The sequence below is a fragment of the Gopherus evgoodei genome, chromosome 4 (genome assembly GCF_007399415.2).
Source record: "Gopherus evgoodei ecotype Sinaloan lineage chromosome 4, rGopEvg1_v1.p, whole genome shotgun sequence".
Taxonomy (NCBI): Eukaryota; Metazoa; Chordata; order Testudines; family Testudinidae; genus Gopherus; species Gopherus evgoodei.
Genome location: NC_044325.1, coordinates 13,228,465 through 13,243,807, shown reverse-complemented (window position 1 = coordinate 13,243,807; position 15,343 = coordinate 13,228,465). Strand labels below are relative to the sequence as shown.

General features: G+C 36.7%; 1 protein-coding gene across 8 annotated transcripts in view; it reads right to left on the bottom strand.

Moving 5' to 3' along the window:
• The window catches only part of ARID4A (AT-rich interaction domain 4A), a 64,618-nt gene that overhangs the window by 29,298 nt on the left and 19,977 nt on the right, over nucleotides 1-15,343 (bottom strand). For all 8 annotated transcript variants that reach the window (XM_030558469.1, XM_030558463.1, XM_030558470.1 and 5 more), the window contains 3 exons: nucleotides 13,382-13,461; nucleotides 10,731-10,804; nucleotides 8,400-8,566 (listed from right to left, as the gene is read on the bottom strand). In XM_030558469.1, the coding sequence (XP_030414329.1) occupies nucleotides 8,400-8,566; nucleotides 10,731-10,804; nucleotides 13,382-13,461 (321 nt within the window). The remainder of the gene's footprint in view (nucleotides 1-8,399; nucleotides 8,567-10,730; nucleotides 10,805-13,381; nucleotides 13,462-15,343) is intronic.

Here is a 15,343-nt window from a genome sequence, read left to right as displayed (position 1 = left end):
AAAAAAAAGTTATGAGAAAAAAAAAATCACTTTTGAGCATGTTCAGTGGGATTCTAAGATTTTAGCAGAGCCTAATGAGGTCTTGCTTCCTGCAACATCTTATGTATGCCACATTCTTCCTGCCCAGCCTGGTAGGCTTAAAGATTGCTGATGAGGCTGTCTGTCTCAGAGGAAAGATGTACAGAAAAAGTCAAAAATAAAACCCCACTACTGTATCATTAGTAGAAAAATCACAGGTAGTTTTGAGAGGAAGGGGGAAGCAATAGAAAGGTTGCTGATCTCAGTTTCAGTTTGGTCTGCATTCAGCAAATTCTAACCTTTCATTTTAATAAAATTACATTCCTAATTTTCTGTTGTGAAAATAGAGCCATTGCAATCTAAACTGATACACCACTGCCCTGTTAACTGAAAAACAGCCTCCTTTGAAGCATCAGTATTAGTTCACCCCTTCTTCATCCTGCTTGCTTCAATGAGCTGTAATGGTCAGAGCACAATGGGGGGTATTTAAATATTGACATTATTCTGCAGAGATAGTTTGTTTCTCTTCTCTTCTGATTTTTCTTAGAAAAGAAACAAGGAAATTAAATGCCAACCCACAAAATTATATAATGCTTTTGTGGCCATTTTGCTCATCCTGTATATTCTATGATATACATTTAACAGACATAGAAGTAAGCTATAAAATTAACAATAGAATCACACAGACAATGATGCATATTTATTAGTGCATAAGAACCTTAACTTTTATATTTCCTGCTTGAAAAAAAATTAAACTATGTAATCTTAATATTGCAATTAATAGATCTCACCATTTAATGTAAAAGGTTTTTATACCTATGGATAAAAAGCATTACAAGTTGTAGATATCTACAGAGGTTCAGAATTCAGAAGCACTTCCACCTTGAACTGTTTATTCTTGTGGACATATCCCCCAAAACAATGAAACTGTTGGCTAGAAATAGCTCTTCCATGAGCAGATACTTAAATATTAACACTCTCTCAGTATCTTCACCTGAAGTTAAACAAAAGGCAAAGGTGAAAAAGTGTACAGCCCAAGGGAACAGGAGCAGGAAGACCAAGTGAGTGACTATCCATGGGGAGCGTGGAAAACAGAAGGAAGAGTTAGGACAGTTGATGCACCTAATTGGCCAGTCACTGGACAGCAGACCAGGTGAAACAAAGACTCATTAGTTGCTGCTGGAGAGCATTTCACATTAGGCTATCTATATGCTATCCTTATCCCCTCTCGGTGTGTCTTGGGTGCAAGTGGTTCTCAGGACACCACCTGCTGTTCTGAAGCAGGGTTTCATTTCAATTATCAACTGCCCTCCATGATTCATGGACTTAATGACCCTAAGGCAACATCCTTGCTCCTGAGTGATGAGGAGGGATGAATTATTATTTCTGTCACGATAGCCTCAACCAATTGGGGCCCCACTTTGCTAGATGTTACACATCAAGAGACACAGTCCTTCCCTGAAAAACCTAGTCTGAAGACAAGACAAAAGAAGTTTTATTATTCTTGTTTTACAGATGAATATAGGCACAGAGGCTCAGATCCACAAAAGGTATATAGGCGCACAAGTCCCAGTTTCAGGCTCCACTGCAATGCACAGAACTCCCATCGAACCCTGTTGGTGCCTAAACTCACTCAAGCACCTATATTTTCAGAGTAAAATTTTCCTCATCACAGATGTTTCTGCCTCTAGGCACACACACTGCTGCCTCCCTCTAGGTGTCGAGGCACCCAGAGTTTTATACAACCAGAGGAAGATCGGTATTTGCCCTCCTAACAAGGGTGCAGGGCCCAGTCCAGTAGATATGCTTGGAAACCACCTATTATACCAATTCTCATTCAAAATCTGAAAGGAGGTGGTGGTGATGGTGGTGGCAGCAATACTCCACCTTATAACTTTTAGCCCACTGGTTAGAGCACTCATTTGGCATATGAGGGTATATCTACACTGCAATAAAAAACCCAGGGCAATATCGCACCTGGCCTAGGCTTGCAGGGCTCGGGTTGCAGGGCTCTAAAACTGCAGTGTAGATAGGGGGAAAGGATAGCTCAGTGGTTTGAGCATTGGCCTGCTAAACCTAGGGTTGGGAGTTGAATCCTTGAGGGGGTCATTTAGGCATCTGGGGCAAAAATCTGTCTGGGGATTGGTCCTGCTTTGAGCAGGGGGTTGGACTAGATGACCTCCTGAGGTCCCTTCCCTGACAGTCTATGATTCTATGTTTAGGCTCAGGTTGGAATTTGAGATCTGAGACCCACGAAGGGGGTGGGTCCCAGGGCCAAGACTGAGCCTAAAGTCTACATTGCTATTTTTAGTCCCACAGCCTGAGCCCCATGAGCCCAAGTCAGCTAACCATGGCTCTCAGACTCTGTACCACAGATTTTTTATCGCAGCGCAGACATACCCTGAGAGACTCAAGTTCAGTTCCCCTGCCGCTCAGGAAGAAGGGAGACCCCTGTTTGAATCCTACCTCTCAGGAAAGTATTCTAGCCATTTAGTTCTGGGATATTCCAGTGGTTCTCAAACTGTGGGTTGGGACCCCAAAGTGGATCACATAGCAGGCCCTTTGGCTTCTCTCCCCCTATTTCTCCCGCTGCATCCTCCAGGAGGGGGAAGAAAAAGAAGAATTGAAGGAACCTGAATAAACACTGCAGTATCTCAGAAATGCTATTGCCACCACCTGTCACCACTGAGGAGAGCCATATTTCTGTTGGTAGGTAGCCTGAAAACTGAACTTCTAAGCATGGCATTCATGCCACCCCCTGTGGTAGATAGCAGGAATGCTGCATACCAAGCAGCAGTCCCATCTCTTCTGAAGTCCAGATATTTTCACCAGAAGGCTTCAGAATTTCGTAGATAAAATCTGTGCAAATAATTTTCTCTGAAAACTTAAAGTTCCACAGTAGGTTAGTTTCTCATTTACATCCTTTCCCCATGAACAGACTCTAATAAAGGGAGAGTGAGGCCCAAGGATTTAGCTATATACAGGGTGTACTATAAACCACAAACTCAAACAAGTAATCAGAAATCCTGGAAATGAGTTACTTTAGATTAGTGAATTTGTCACTTGTAAATATATGTTGTGTGGTATTACATTTACATTTGCTACTTACCTGTTATGTAAATCCATGAATCTTAGAGAAGCTGTTTCTTGCTGAATAGCTTTGAAATTGTGATATTCTCGTATGCAATTTTTAGACTCAGATTTTATATGCTATCTTAAAACACACGCACTTGACACCAGAGATGGACTGCTTCAGATAACATTGTTATCTTGCCTCTGAAAACCATTTATACATTAGAGAAGTCTGGGAATAGTGGCAGTTTGGAAGCAACATTAGAAGTCGTTAGTCATGTACAAGAATCCCAAATCTCTATTTCTAAAAGGTAATTCATGGGTTTCAAATATTTCCACACATCCCTCCTCCCCGACTCAATGTAAATTTAATGCTGGTGAAAGGTACCAGGAATGAAAATCCTTAGGACAGAAATCCTCTACTTATCCACAGAGCAGGTATAGCAGGGAAAGATTTCTTGCACTGGTGATGGGCAGTGACATGACTCAGTGCTAACTGGATGACACTTCCTCTATAGGCTACCAGCCATCATGCCCATTCAGTCACTGGTTTGTCTGCTCAGAGTGCCAACAAGGGTGCCAACTGTGAAGATATTTATGATTCAAATACCTGTCCATTGAGAAGCGGACTTCGACCAACTAATTTCACACAAGAAAATGTTGAACATGTCATCCATTTTTAATATATATCTGCAAATCTGGAAGTATTATATGAAACTTTCTAGGTAGCAACTTTTCTATTATAATTACACATTCTATGCTCTTATCATAATGTATTGTAGCCTTTCTGAGAAACACAGATCTAAAGAGAGTTGGAAAAAGTGAATACTACACCACGCTCCTGATTCAGCATTTAGGAATTTGACTTCCTTAGAACGTGTCTTATTTTGAAAAAAACTCTTCAGAGTCATTGTTTAAATGGGCCATCTTCCCCCCCAGTTGAAGACTTCAGTAGGGCAAATTCACATGACAAGAAAACTATAATTTGACCTTAAAAATACATGGCCCTGCTACCAGAAGTGTGAGCAGGTACTTGCCACTGCCTGGAGAACAGAGCCCACCCTCTGCCACCACATCCTCCTGGATCTTCCAGTTATTATTTTCAAACAGCAGGAAGTGAGTTAGGCATCAAAATTTTATTTTCAAATGGGAAACAACTTACTTCTGATCTCATATGAGATAGACACCTTTAAAGAATGGCCAGCATGGTGACCTGTTCCCCCCATATTTCCCATGAGATGAACTGGCCAGCTTCAGCAATATCTCCCATTAGGAAGACTTTCCATGAAAAAGATATGTCTGCTAGCCAATTCCTCTTGAGTGGAAAACACTAAGGGAGCAATCTGGCTAGCACTGTTGCTATGGTCTTAACTCTTCATGCTTCTAAAAATGTAAAAGGATAATAAGAGATGAAAAATCCAAAGGGATAATAAAACAAAACACTACCTAGTCGAGGGCAAAAGCAGTTAAATTCAGTCATGGTACCCTGTCCAAACCTGAACACTGAGGGCCTTATACACCATTCCTCCCTTCCCACAACGCCTCACTGTCCAAAGCTCTCGCTCTTTGATCCAATCATCATTTAAGATTATGTTTCACTGTAACTCTTTGAAATCCTACACATAAAATCAAATGCATACGCTTGATGTATAGGAATTCCTTTTGTTGCTTCTGACTCAACAAAAGGAATATATATATTTTAACTAAATGCATGAAGAGGGCTTGATTTGTCAACAGGAAGAATGTCCAAAGAGATTCAAAAGATCAAACTGCAGGCAGTCTCCCCTTTAAACACAGGGCAAGGAAAAAGTTAATCATTGGACATTTTTATTTCCTGGTAAACAACTAGCAACTGCCATCTTCCTTGACAGAAGAGTAGACGTACAAGAAAATAATATGGTTGTACATATTTTTTATTTTTAATAAGACAGACAGAGACAGACCTTGAGCTTCTGGAATGTTTTCAATGCAGACAATGATATAGAAGAGCTTCAAATTTTTATACCTCTAATTCCAATTTATCATCAGAATGGCTGTTACATCCTAATATGTATCTAGCACACTCTTACTGCAGATTTTTAAATTTACAAATTGAATACAAAAGTTTATAGCCAACAGACCTGTGACTAGATTCAAACCAACCACTCACTTCCAAATGGGAAAAGTTACCTTATTCAACCAAAAGGAATAACAAAAATAATAGTAACAAAAAGTCAGTTTCATTATTTAAACAAGCATCCAAGTATAAGTTGAAAGCAATACAGCAACTTAGGGTTACTATGCAGTATTTTGAAATTACTGCAAAAAAGTCTCACAAATTTAACCTTTTGAGAAACTCATTATGCAACATGACACGTCAATATTCTTCTAAAATTTAATATAGATGTCAATGCGAAGGCTATCTCCAGATTCTCCTCCTGCACTGCCAACTGTAAAAAGAATTCCACACTCATAAGTTACCTCCAACAAGAGAAATAACCACATGGGTATCACTATGTTGATCCCATATTCTCAGATCTTGAAGAGACTATGCAGCACCACCACAATATCTTGGTGCTTATCCTAAATTACTCCTTGTACTGAATCACTACTAAATCAATCACACACACACACACACACACACACACACACACACACACACAGTGTGTCAAAGTAGAATTATGGATCCTAATCCAGCTGCGAGAAAATACTAGGTTCTATAATCACAAACAACTACATTAGCCCTGTCTGTTCTGATTCCATAATAAGACTATCCTTTGGATTTGACTGACAATATGCTGGGTATGTATTAAATATATATTTGTACAGTTAAGAGGACTCCATGTCATTTATCTGAGAAAGGCCTTCCATGCCTGTTGGCAGCTAGGCCATTACTGCACCACCATGGTAAATTTTAAAAAATTAGAACAGCGTGACTCAGAGTCCCAAAACAGAAGATGAATTGAGGATATTCTGACAGAAGAGGGAATGAGGTTATTTTGACCTTGATTAAAATTTGAGTGATTCAACATTTATAATCATACATAGCCAAGACAACAGTCTTATTTATTGGCTCCCTTAGGTCTGCATCCCAGATTAGTGACGTTTTGAAGAAAACCCTTAAAGAAAAAAAAAATCACAATTCCTAAATTCTCTCTTTAGCAGAAATATTGAGCTTTGCCCACAATTAAATAATTAAGGTTAGACTATTATAACAGAATAATCAAGATTTTTGACTTCACGGTCGAGAATGACAGCTCTGCTCAGACAATCTAAAAAAATAAAACTAAATATCTGTGCTCCACTAGATAGCTTTATGATACCTTTATTTTTCTCTCTCTACTTGTCACCTGGAAACAATGGATCCTACAGCTTTTCCTACTGACATATCGACATCTCTGGAATGCTTTACCTCCCTTTCCTTGATCAACAGATTATTTTCTTAGAATCAGAAATGAAAACCCCATTTGTTTTATAAGAATGCTGTTTTGTTTTTAAACAAAGCGACCCCTCCCCCTTCTTTGTTTGAAGCATACTGCACTTTTAGACAACATCCATTGTAAAATGACACCAAAAATTATACTAGAAGCCGATTAAGCCATCTTTAAAAAAAAAACAAAAAAAACAACCCCCCTCCACACACACAAACTGACTGGGAGTATGCAATTTTAACAAACGTTAATACAGATTGCAAACTGCAACAGTTCACACCCTGCAAAATGTGGCCTATCCAATTCTTATCACTACATACAGAGGAAAAAACCCAGTGGGATTTTATATTCTATGCACATTCATCCTCATATTTATCTAACCATATCAATATTTTCATATGGAAAACTACTCCATTTTTCAGAACACTATTACTAAGGCATAATATTAATATTTAAAATAGGTTTTTATTTTATTTTTTTAAACAAGAAACCATTTACCCTTGGCTACATGCTATATCACATTGTTCACAGATCAGAAAGCTTGAACTCTAAGTCAAATCCACATTCTTAATAATGAAAAATGTTAATGTTGCAGGTTAAAACACAAACTCCTTACCTATGAGCTGCATTTTCTCTCAAATGAAAAATGGTTATATTTCCCTTCTAACTAATCTGCCCAGTGCCTGGACATATTTCATCCTGACTTCCAAATATTTGCTTTCTTTCTCTCTCACTGCACGACATCCGCAGTTATATAGCATTACTTACATTCTCTTCCATATAAAAATCAGACATTACATGAAAGGAAAAGAAAGAGACAGTCCATTTCAAAGCATCTGGCAAGCCTCACTGGCAGTCTGCCAAGCCTCTGCTAAATCTTCCTCTCTTTCCTGAGCATGCTCACTTGAAACCAACAGAATGTTACTATGGCAACACTGTAGGCAGCCTGCCTCTAAGTATGAACAGCCATTCTGTTTTCAGTGTGACAAAACCACATACTACAGGGGAAGTGAAAGGGAAATGATATTTGACCTTCTTTAAAAACAGAAAGTTTACTTTCCTTTTCTATATAATGAATCTCCTGGTTCCATGTATGGTACATAAACTTACAAAGAACTATTTTGTTTGCAAGTAAATCTAATTTTGTAATATTTAAAACCAGATAGAAACTAAAGGAAATTCCTTAAATTCATTTTTGATGACATGAGGACAGATGATGCTTTACTTTATGGAAACTGAGTAACTGGATCATTTTATCAATACTTCTGTGACACAGACATTTGTACAATGAATTGAATTTAAAGTACATATTAGACAATAACGTTACCATTCCATTATTTAAAAAAAAGTTAATATCTAAAGAAAGCTTTACTGAAATATTATCTACAAAGATATTTAGCATAAAATTCTGAGGTTCTTAGCTATCTAATAAATAGTTATAACAGGGAATAGTCCATCCACCTACCACTTTCCTCTACTGTGCCCGATATTTTTATTTTGGCATTTTAGTACCTTCTCTGACTGGAAGTATTCATCATTCAAGAGGATCTTGGATTTTAGAAGCATGTTACATTTTAAATCAGCACTAGGTTATTATTCAGACAGCCATCAAATTTCCTTTCCTTTCCCTATCTGCATATTTCTGACCTAAACGGTCTCCAACGAAGTTTTCTGACTTACTTCTGAGATTTGTCTCAAATTCGTGCATTGGATAATAGCAGAATATCTGCAGTTGCACACAGATACCATTAAGCACAGTTGTGAAGGGTCTGAAAACTCCAAAGTGAGTAAGCCAAGTTTGAGATCACAACTTTGGTAACTAAAGTGTCCTTGGACATTTAAATTCTGTATCTACCATTTCTAATTGCATAATTGTTTCTAATATAAAAATAGACTTACCACTACTTCTTCCTCCTTTTCTTCCACTTTGTCTTCCTCTTCATCACTTTCTGCAGCAGCGCCATCTTCCTCATCACTGCTGGAGGACTCCAGGATTTCACTCATGTCCATTTTCCAGTTATCAGGAACAGCTTTTGTGTTTAAGAAAGTGCTTGCTTCCTGTAACCCTACAGAGAAAAATGCCCAGTGTTCAAGGTACTGAATTTAACTCAAAATTGTGTAAATTACAAAATAGTCCTAATTTTTCTTCTTTTTTCAAATTATAATGAAGGACGGGGAGGGAAAATTCAGAGCTGAATTGTCAATAGGTGGTGAAAAGTGAATTAAAAGTTTAAACACGATTATTTATTCCACACACAAAAAATTAGGATGAAGTTAAGGTTGCAAGCACATCTTCATAATATGAGCACATTTTAGCTTTCAGGAATGTTAGATTAAAAACACAAATACTGGAAATCCATGGAATTCAGAGTTAACTTAGGTATTATTTGACAAGTACAATGTTATCCTAGGCAGGCACCTCTAGGGTAGAGTTATCATCTTCACCTTACTTCCAACTTTATCAGAAACAAGCATCACAAAACAATGGTTGAAATATTTGCTTCATACATACATGTCTCTTATGCTAAGTGTGATGATTTCTCACCACATTATCATTTGCTCTTTTAATACAGTAGTGTTCTAATTTCATGATCAAAGCATACGCTTCTCATATGAGACGCTTTGAGTGACCTCAGCACCTTGTAGGATAAGACAATTAATGGTAAGGAATGAATGACTGCCTTCAGTATGCCTATTTGCCTATAATTCTTCAGTATGGGTCATGTATGACTGTAGGGTTTTAAAATAAATAGTTATGGGTGATAATAGTAGAAGTTTCTTTATTCCCTCAGAGCATCCCTAGGGGGTTGAGTTAACGCAATATGATTGTGTTTCTCAAGCATGGCAACCTTTCCTATGGATATATTTGGTTTCTAGTGTTAGAGCTTGAAACAAAAAATTCAAATGTTATAAAGGCAATACACATCTAAACCCACTGATAGGTATCCACACTATAAGGTTAGTGTTTTTGTATGGATATTCCTTTTTTTTTTAAATAATATAAATACTCCCAACATAGGGTTGGGGAGCAAAAGGAGACTTCGAAAGACTATAGGAGTGGAGATTCCCCATATCCTCCCGACTCCCTGACACTCACTAACGTATACCTTCCTCACACTCACTAATGCTCACTTAATACAGCCAGCCTCCCACAGATCTTTGGGATGATGGAGTAAGGCTTCACCTGGGTATCAGCATCAGTGGCCCAGTAAGTCTTTTTGGACTCAAGCTTGTGAGCCCCTATGAGGCCTAGGAATTTGGCAGGGAGGGGGAGAGGCTGATTTTTGGTTGGTGACTGTGGAAGAAGCAGAGGAAGGATGGTCCAATGGTTAGTGGTGCTGGTCTGGGATTCTGGAGACTCAAGTTGTTTCCAGCTCCACCACAGGCTACCTGTGTAATCCTGGGCATGTCACTTAGTCTCTCTGTGCTTCAGTTCCCCGACTATAAAATGGGGATAACTGTCGTTGCTCACACAGGTGTTTGCAAGGATAAATACATTAAAGACTGAGGCACTTGAATACTACAGTAATGGGAGCCATACAGGTACCTAAAATAGATAGGAGGTGGGAACACCAAGGACCTGCTCAGTGCTGCTGTAGAAGGTTTGGGGAGCACTAATACCTCTCTGGCTTCTGTAACTGATGAACCCTCTGTGGTTTGCAGAAGACTCTTTGTGGACAAGCCCTTGCTTGGCAAGCCCTCCTGTGACATACAGGTACCCTTATCTACTTTTTGGAGGTAAAATTCTCTTTTTTCCTTAGGAAGTCTCCATAAGGAAAAACAACAACAAAAACAACAAAGACTTTTTGAATTCTAGCGAACAGTTCTATTTTTAGAGTGCCATAATTCAGGAATCCTGCGTATAAAGGCACTTCAAATTTGGTAGAATATTTCTACCTCAGGTCCAGGCATAAACTAGCAGTTTGGAGGCAATATAACTTGGGTGGATTTTAGAGAGGGAACTCCCCCACCCAAACAAATCAGACTTATAATGGAAGCTTGGTTCCCATCTTAAGTATGAAGCAATAGCTGCCAGTGCTTCTTAGCAAAGCATTGTTAAAATGCTAAATAGTAGCATTATAGTATACAGCAGTATTATTAGTGTTCACTGTAACCCTCCAATGGTAAACTGATAGCAGTTAACTCTGGTCACATATCAGCAGAAGATTCAATATTGCATTACACAACTGATTTGTTTTTTTAAACCAGAGAAGAATTATTCTAATATACCTTTTTTAGCAGATAGATCAGATTTTGATAGCTTTACATCTAGTTCTTTGATGTCCTTTCTTGCTATTGAATAACTGGAAGAGAGTAAAGTATTTAATAAAATAAAATAGGAATAAGTCAAGGAGTACTAGATTTATGAAAAAAAGTGGTTTCTCAAAATTCAAGACCCTTCATTCACTTTCAGCAATAAGGTCTTTTAGAATTATACATAAAGCATCAGCAAATATATGCACTAACACAATATACACTAGCAATAGCACAGAAACTCCCAATCCTCATTCCCAAAGTCATCAAAAGTGCCTTTTTAATTAAAAATATAAATTTAATCTGTTACAGTTACAGAGCCGTTCTATTTTTAAAGATAAAAATATTTAAAATATTTTTAATTTTCCTTTTAAAACCCACACCATGCTATGGAGCAAATTAAAACTCTGTCCAAATATTTTGCCATCACTCTCAATCATGCAGTGAGTTAACATCTGTAGCACCAATATACAGTACAAACAAAGTTTTATCTCTACATTTTCTTACTTTTGCCAATGTTAGTCAGATGTCATGTTAAGAAGGGATAGGATGACAAAGGAAGACATGTTAACATGTGATGTGATAGAGGATATGGCACTGAACTGAGCACTTTGGAGGGAGAGGACTTGTGGAGCAGACTCATTTGAGGGAATTAATGCAAGGAAGAACAAGAATTGGATGTCAGGTTACAATACAACCTTTTATTATATTTCATAATATTTTAAGGAAATACTGCACATTTACTTTTTAAATACAAATTTTAGGGTATGCCACAGAGATCAGCTCTCTCAAAGCAATTTCAAGACCAGTTTACAGAAAATCCAATATAAAAATAGTCCCCTCCAGCTAGATCTATGGAAATGAATCCTTGATTTTATAATATGTAACCAGCAGAAAAGAGGTAGGGTGAGAAAAGAGGGAAGTCACTCTTTACAAAGTGGCTACTGCATGTGTAAAGTAATATATCCCATCTCAATATGACTGTTTACAAAAATATATATATATTGAGACAAGTAAACATATGCCCTGTTTTTAAACTGTATTTTTGCTAGCACAAAACAAGATTTGTGAAGCAAATACCTGTGTTATTGTGTTAATATCTGTGTTATTATATCATCCAATTTTTTTTTTAAGTTACAAAAGTGCTCTCATGCTAACACACATGGAATCCTTTAAGTTTGGAACAAGATGTATTCCAAATATTGAGTTAAATTTGGTTGCTATAATAGGAATACAGGCCAAGCTACAATTATAGTATTTCAAGTGAGTTGTTATAAGAAGATTTTTCTTCATTCAGTTCATTCTCAAGAACTGTAGCAAAACCCCAGTAGAATGAAAGGAACTGGGGGCCACCATTTTCTCAAGCTAAAGAAAATTATGGGGAAGTAGTCTTTTTTTTTTTTTTAAGTAAATAGAAAAACGGTTCAGTGAGCACTGGTAATAAGACATATTATGTTATTTATAGTGATAATTCACAACAGAATATACTTTCAGTAGGCTATTGATGCATGCCTTGGCCACATAATAAAGCCAAAAGAAACAGTGCATCAGTAGCCTACTAATTCACATTCTATTGAGAATTATTGCTCCTCTAACCATAGCTCAATTATTAAAAAAAAAACCAAAACAAAACAAAAACAGACATGTTTTGTACAAACACAATGTTGAGGTTTATGGACTGTGAGAAGCAGTTACTAAATGGTATACGAAAAAACAGTAGGAAATAGTTAAAATGTTATCATTGTTTTGAATATACTTGTTTAATAAAGTTCTCTTATTTTTAAGATTCCCTGGAATAACTGGACCCTCTCTCTCTCACTGGATATCCTAGACCCCAAGTGGCCCTTCAGTAGCAGTTTGTAACCCAATAGATACTTTCAATTCACCTTCTCTTATAAATACTGAGTTTGTTAGTTAGTACACATTGCTACTGAAAGAGCAGCTTAAAAACATTGTTTCAACAAACATGCGCAAATATATATCAGATTGGCAGACCTTAAGTGAGGAACATCAGGACCCAAGTTACATAAAATGCTTTTACAAAAAACTTTAGACCTCTAAAAATTATTTCTCTAATTTTTTATTTCAGTGGAAAGTTAAAAAAAGCCTACCGAAACCCCCAAAACATTCCAACTCAATGTTGCAACCCAAATAAAGGACTATGCTAATGTATGAAAAACCAAAAAGGAGAAATTAATTGGAAAGTGTCTATAAACTAAAGAAGTGAGGAAAAAAAACAGATGAAAAATGCTTTGACTAACAAAAGTAAATTTTGTTTAAAAAAAGTATTTTAATCATCTAAAAATGACTTAGTAACATTGGTAAGCCCCCCACTGTCCTCCACCAAATATGTGAGCTCAATTGTGCATCTTAAGCATGCAATAGGTAGAAAATTTTATTGCGTTTTTTCTTGAGTTGTAAGTCGCTTGCCTTTTTTCATTTTAAGTTGCAAGAAAATAATGAGTTATTGGTTATAAATTTTAACTAAGTAGAATCCTATACTTAAGTTTTGTATAGAAAGATCTTAATGTACAATTGAATAATGTCCACATAAAAATTTTTTGTCACATGTTCACACATTTTTCAATACAACACTATTATTAAGAGTACTGTATCCTATTACTCACAATTTGGAATCTGCAAAAGATCGAACTAAACACTGGTCCTTTTTCACTGTGATGTCATCGTTACAGCTGGGAGATATTACCTGAAGTTTCAAATAAAACACATTGCTCTCAAGAGTTGCTATTCTTCTTGCTAAAAAAAGTAAGACTGTATAAATTGTTTCCACTTTCTTTCATTGTTATTTCCAATTTCAGAAAAGGCAACAGCAATTAGGTTTTTGTATACTCCTATTTATGTTGTAAAGTCTGACAATGAACAACTTCTCCATAAATACTTGACCAAGATGAAGAAGCTGCCAAACAAGCACCATATCCACCATCGTAAACATTCATGTGACAACCCAGAAGTTTGATCATTTCCCCCTTAGATGTCAATAATAAAAGTGCAGTTATACTCCGAAACGCTATTCTATAAAGATGGCATTGTGGAATTCCATGTTTACCCCACAATAGTTTTTCAGATTAAAACCTGCTCAGTTTACAATAAAAATAAAAAAAAACCCTCCCCACTTCTAGTCTTTCATAATAAGGCTGAGATTAGAGTGACCAGATGTCCCAATTTTGGGGGCTTTTTCTTACATAGGTACCTATAACCCCCCACCCCATCCCAATTTTTCACACTTGCTCTCTGGTCATCCTAGCTGGGATCCAAAAGGCAAGCTTCCTTTTTTTTCTGGTTTATGTATGCTCCCCAATATTAAAGTGTCTACATCTGGAACTTAAGTAAATAATACTGTTGATAATGTCAACCACAGCTCCTCCACAGTGGTATTAATGCTGTAGGATTACATGGTAGTTTGGAAAAAAACAACAACCTCATTTGTGTCACTAAAGTAAACAACTCTAAATGCACAAAGAACATGATGGTAATGATTTTACAGTCTGTTTTCCAGCTATAACTGCTTCTTAAGGTATGGAGCAATGTCAAACACTTTCAGGCAAAATCCTGGCTCAACTGAAGTCAGTAAGAGTTTCGTCATTCACTTCAATGGGGCCAGGATTGCACATCAGACTGAATTCACAGATTCCTATTTCTTGGTTCGCTAAGAGGATAACAACAGTTTCTGGACCTCTAGCAATTTCACCTCCCAGTTAGAATATTAGAACAATCTTTTACTTAATGAATGAACAAAATGGAGCGCTGACCAACAGTCAGAAGACATGGAACAATACTATATTTCATATTTCAATGAACAGAGTTCTACTGTTCTGAAAGAGACACATAGCGACAAGCTTTTAATAAATCTTGACATATACCTCAGACATCGTCAATATCTACTTATTAGCGTACAATATACTGATAAACACTTGCAGCAGAAAAACATAATTTGTGTATATAATTAATCTTTCTTCCTGCTTGCATCCAAAAAAAAAAAAAATCAGTGTTAAAATTCAGTTAACCCAATGTGACAAGTGGTCTCTTTCCAGTTAATTCCTGAAAAGCAGCACCAAGTAGCCAGATACAATGCAGATTAATCTACCTACAGTAAATCTAACAAGGTAACACTTGAGTCAGTGGGTAAAATGTCCCAATTCAACACTTTAATGAAAATGTTTATAATAATGGGTGTTGTCCTTGATGTAAGGAGACAATATGCATACACTTAATTGGTCAGTCAGGAATTACAAAAATGTATTGCTAAAGCTTCCTTTGATGCACATGAGCAATTTTTTTTTTAAAGTTATGTGAAACATCTCCATACTTACATTAAAGGTACAAGAGCAATAGAACACCAGGATATTTTAGATTTCTCTTGTGTATGTTATTTGTAACCAGAACTATTGCAAGTCAATTTACAAATGAAAACACTCTAGTACCCAATCCCTACTGTTCATGTCACTGAACAAAGTTTAATTTGTCAACTTTTTTTTTAAATATACTGTAATATGCAGAGCACACACATGCATTTATTTTATCTAGTAGTTTATAAATTTTAAACAAAGAAAAAAGATTAGATATGTAGT